We start from the raw sequence: 4,672 nt of genomic DNA, 5'->3' as shown, positions 1-4,672 counted from the left end.
TCGAAAATCTGGAAACAAGCGTTCGGGATCGGTGCAAAAAAGAATTTACAGGTAAAAGAAAGCATACTTCCCTCTCCTTCCGATTCAATCCTTTCTTACAGTCACAGATCAGAGTTAAAAATTAAAACGTGAAAATAAAGTAAAAAATAGAGCAGAACAAAACAAGACTTAATGTTGCGTTACGGTCAGTAGTGAGATCACCAATGAGCGGCCAAACTCTGCCTCATTTTATAGGCACCATAATAGAATTTAACTACATTCAAAGAAATTAATCTCATATGGATCTGATAGTGACAGCTGTACATAAAAGAGAACAGAATTTCCAGGATATTTTACCAGGTAAGGAGTCATGAGCCCAGGAATCCTTATAGAGCAGGGGTCCCCAACCCCCGGTCCATGGACCAGTACCGGGCCGCGGCATGCCAGCAACCGGTCCGCACAAACCAGCAAAGTCCCATATGCAAGATGCAGGCAGCATACAAAACCATGCACCTTCCTGTCCGCGGAAAAACCTCTCTCCAGGGAACCGGTCGCTGGTGCCCAAAAGGTTGGGGACCTCTATTCTAGAAGGAACAATTCAACAGCATATGAGCGGTGGCTTCAATGGCCCCTTGTCCATAAGGGCACACTCAGCTCATAGGGGACGTTTTTATATCGGGCCTCCAGAACTGCTGTGGGAGAACATTACAACATGGTAGAGTTAGTGCCTTTTGAAATTTAGAAACAATTATATAATATAGGTATCTTGCTGGTTTACGAAAGGGGTCTCAAGAAAGCATTCTTGAGTACAGCATATAAGTCCTTTTGGATCTTCTGGTCTTTAATATGTTGTTTAAATGGGGACTAGGACAACTTGCTCAGGGCCAGGTTTCCACAGCGCACTCGCTGCAGCCATCTTGCGAAAAACCAACTCCACCACCGCTGTCTTGCCACGGCCAACCCGTCATGGTCATCTCGCCACAGCCATCTTGCCGTGGCCAGCTTATTGTAGCCAACTCACCGCAGGACAATTCACATGGGATAACTCAATGCGATGCTATCCACCACTGCTTCTTCTACCTTTTTTCTATTTTTGTCAATGAAAATAACATCGAAGAAAGAAGGGCAGATAATATTTAGCGTGTTGAGTTATCCCATATGGAATTACCCCAAGGCGAGTTGTCCCCTGGTGACTTGGATGTGGCAAGATGGCCATGGTGAAATGGCCGTGACAAAATGGCCGTGGTGAAATGGCCGCGGCAAGATGGCCGTGGTGAAATGGCCGCGGCAAGATGGCTGTGGTGAAATGGCCACGGCAAGATGGCTGTGGTAAAATGGCCACGGCAAGATGGCTGTGGTAAAATGGCCACGGCAAGATGGCCGTGGTAAAATGGCCATGGCAAGATGGCCGTGGTGAAATGGCCATGGCAAGATGGCCGTGGTGAAATGGCCGCGGCAAGATGGCCGTTGTGAAATGGCCGTGGCAAGATGGCTGTGGTAAAATGGCCATGGCAAGATGGCTGTGGTGAAATGGTCGCGGCAAGGTGGCCATGGTGAAACGGCCGCAGCGAGTTGGCTACGGCGAGTTATTCCATTCTGGCTTAAATGCCCTGAGTGCACGCTCATAGATGAAGAAGACACGTCCGCTCAGTTCCTGATGTAAGGCGGAAGCATTTTTAGTTTTCTACGTTTTTGAGACCCCTCTCTTCTCAGCTCACTTCCGTGTGACTTGTGTGCTTCCTCTGTTTCTAGACCTCATGACTGAAATGATGGATCTCACCAGTGACTTGGTTGGCACTGGGATTCCTTTCTTGGATTACAAATCCTATGCAGAACGCATCTTTTTCCCGGGCCACCGGGAGTCACCCCTGCAAAGGGACCTCGATGTGCCTGAATCTCGGCGGCAGACGGTTGAACAAGGCTTGGTGCAGCTCTCTAATCTTCTCAACAGCAAGCTCTTTCTCACCAAGGTATGTTTTAAATAAAGAATCAAATCAAATTAACCACATAAAACACAGTTCCACCATGCAGGATCCAGGCCAGCAGTGTGCTGCAGCTGCCAAAAAAGCCAACACAGTGCTAGGCTGCATTAACAGGGATAGAATCAAGATCACGTGAAGTGTTAAAACCACTTTACAATGCCTTAGTAAAGCCACACTTGGAATACTGCATCCAGTTTTGGTCACCACGATGTAAAAAAGATGTTGAGACTCTAGAACAGTGGTTCTCAACCTGTGGGTCGGGACCCCATTTGGGGTCGATCGACCATTTCATGGGGGTCGCCAAGCAAGGCTGTCTGCCATTTTTTTTGTCCACCATTTTTTTTGTCTGCCATTTTTTTCCCCTTTTCCGGCGGGTGCCTTACCTCCCTTGGGCTGGGCCAGCTGGTGGTCGGCCTGCTCCGTCTCTGCCGCTTGCCAGCTACGCCTCGGTCGGCGCAGGGGGCGGAACCACACATGCGCGGCGCTCCCGGGCAGGGAAAGTCCTCAACTTATGACCGGTTGGATAGTCCTCGACTTATGACCGGTTTAGTCCTCGACTTACGACCGGTTTAGTCCTCGACATACGACCGGTTTAGTCCTCGACTTACGACTGGTTGGGGTCACGGCATTAAAAAGGTTGAGAACCACTGCTCTAGAAAGAGTACAGAGAAGAGCAACAAAGATGATTAGGGGACTGGAGGCTAAAACATGTAAGGAACGGTTGCTGGAATTGGGTATGTCTAGTTTAAGGAAGAGAAGGACGAGGGGGACATGATAGCAGTGTTCCAATATCTCAGGGGTTGCCACAAAGAAGAGGGAGTCAAGCTATTTTCCAAAGCGCCTGGAGGCAGGACAAGAAGCAATGGGTGGAAACTAACCAAAGAGAGAAGCAACCTAGAACTAAGGAGAAACTTCCTGACAGTTAGAAGAATTAATCAGTGAAACAACCCGGCTCCAGAAGTTGTGAATGCTCCAACACTGGAAGTTTTTAAAAAGAGACCAGACAGCCATTTGTCTGAAATGGTATAGGGTTTCCTGCCTGAGCAGGGATTGGACTAGATGACCTCCAAGGTCCCTTTCAACTATTATTATTGTTGTTGTTGTTGTTGTTATGCTATAACTGGGTTTCCATAATGCCCAGGTTTGCTTAAGGCCTACAGATTGCACTCAAATAACATGCTAAACTTGTTTGGTTTCTAACTTGGCTTGTTTTTTTATTGCCTTGGCATGTTGTGCGAATCTCGTCTGTTCGTTTAATTTTCAGAATAATTGTGCAAATGCAAAAAAAATGGGTAACCCAGTGACAAAATTAAATGGTGTTGTGCAAAGTCAGTGGATGTTCACTACATGAAGCATAAAAGCAATTTCCTAGTCACCAGGGTAGAAAAATATTGGAAAGCTTATTAGCAGTTATTACAAAACCTTTTAAAAAAAAGAATCTCCTGAACATATGACTGTTACTCAATGCAACCTAGGGTTTTATAACAAAAGCCTGTTACAGGTAATCCTTCCACTCACAGCCAGTTGTCTGAAGTCCCAATGGACCTATTCGGATGGTACTTATGATCCAGATTCTAAGTTCCAGCCTAGATAGTCACAGGACCATTCGCACTTGAGAACTGGACCGCATTTATGGCCACCTGCAACATCCTATAATCAAGTGACAATGATTTACACCACATTTGCTTTTGATTTTTGGCAATTGCCCCTCCCCCCAATAGCTAACCATTGATTTGCTTAACAATCATGATGGTCACTTAACAACATTTTATGCTGTAGTCATAAAATGGGGTTAGTCACGTGAGCAACCTGCTTTACAACTGTCATATCTTATGACCATGATGGGCAGGCCCCTTTATGGTTGTTAGCTGAGGACTGCCTGTAATAGGTTACTTGTAAAAAATAATAGAAGCAGGATACAAAATAACGGAAATGATTTTTAAAAAATGCAAACTTACCCAGACTGCATGTATTCTTTCATTGGCATATCATAAGACAGTGGTGGCGAACCTATGGCACTTGTGCCAGAGGCGGCACTCAGAGCCCTCTCTATGGGCATGCGCGCCATGCCCCGGAGATGGCTACTGTCCCTCGTCCACCAGCCGCCCGCTAACTCGCCGAGGTCCCATGTGGCTGGATACATCCCAGCACCCATGCGCTCGCTGGCCTCTGTGTGCGATGGCTGATGGTGCCCCTGCCTCGCCTTGCCCTGTGACAATGGCGCCCCCGCCCTGCCTCGCCTTGCCTCGCCTCATCCCACAGGACGAGCCTCCTGCCCACCGCCCCACCTACCAGAGACCCCCTGGATCTCCCCCAACCCTGCCCGGCCCCCACAGGTGTCCCTCCTCACGAGCAACATCGAGGCGATCACGCCCACCTTGGCCACACCTACCCAGTCTGCCATGAGCACCACAGCCACGCCCACCTGGCACCCGGTGATAAATAAATGGGTTTTGGGTTGCAGTTTGGGCACTCGGTCTCTAAAAGGTTCGCCATCACTGTAATAAGACACGGAATTTTTGGCTTTATTTATTCCTGTTGAGTTGTTGCTGTGTTTTTTTGCTTGTTTTAACTTTTTATGGAGGTCACCACCAATCAATTAAAATGCCTGTTCCTCTCCCTGCCCCTCCAGCCAAGAAATAATTTGCCTAACTGCAGTGTCACCTTAGATCATCTCCCTTTTGTCTAGTTTATTCACACCTTGGAAATCC

General features: G+C 47.6%; 1 protein-coding gene across 1 annotated transcript in view; it reads left to right on the top strand.

The window, feature by feature from the left end:
• Positions 1-1,731: 1,731 nt before the first annotated feature.
• Positions 1,732-4,672, top strand: part of LOC107300382 (plexin-B1-like) — a 27,204-nt gene continuing 24,263 nt past the window's right edge. Inside the window, 2 exon segments of the mRNA XM_029286990.1 lie at positions 1,732-1,949; positions 4,651-4,672. The exon segment at positions 4,651-4,672 is cut by the window's right edge and continues 2 nt beyond it. Of these exon segments, the coding sequence (XP_029142823.1) occupies positions 1,737-1,949; positions 4,651-4,672 (235 nt within the window). The 5' untranslated portion in view covers positions 1,732-1,736.

The sequence above is a fragment of the Protobothrops mucrosquamatus genome, unplaced genomic scaffold (assembly GCF_001527695.2).
Source record: "Protobothrops mucrosquamatus isolate PMUCROS unplaced genomic scaffold, P.Mucros_1.0 scaffold6845, whole genome shotgun sequence".
Taxonomy (NCBI): Eukaryota; Metazoa; Chordata; class Lepidosauria; order Squamata; family Viperidae; genus Protobothrops; species Protobothrops mucrosquamatus.
Note: the sequence above shows the minus strand (reverse complement) of the source record. Positions and strands in the feature narration are given on the sequence as shown.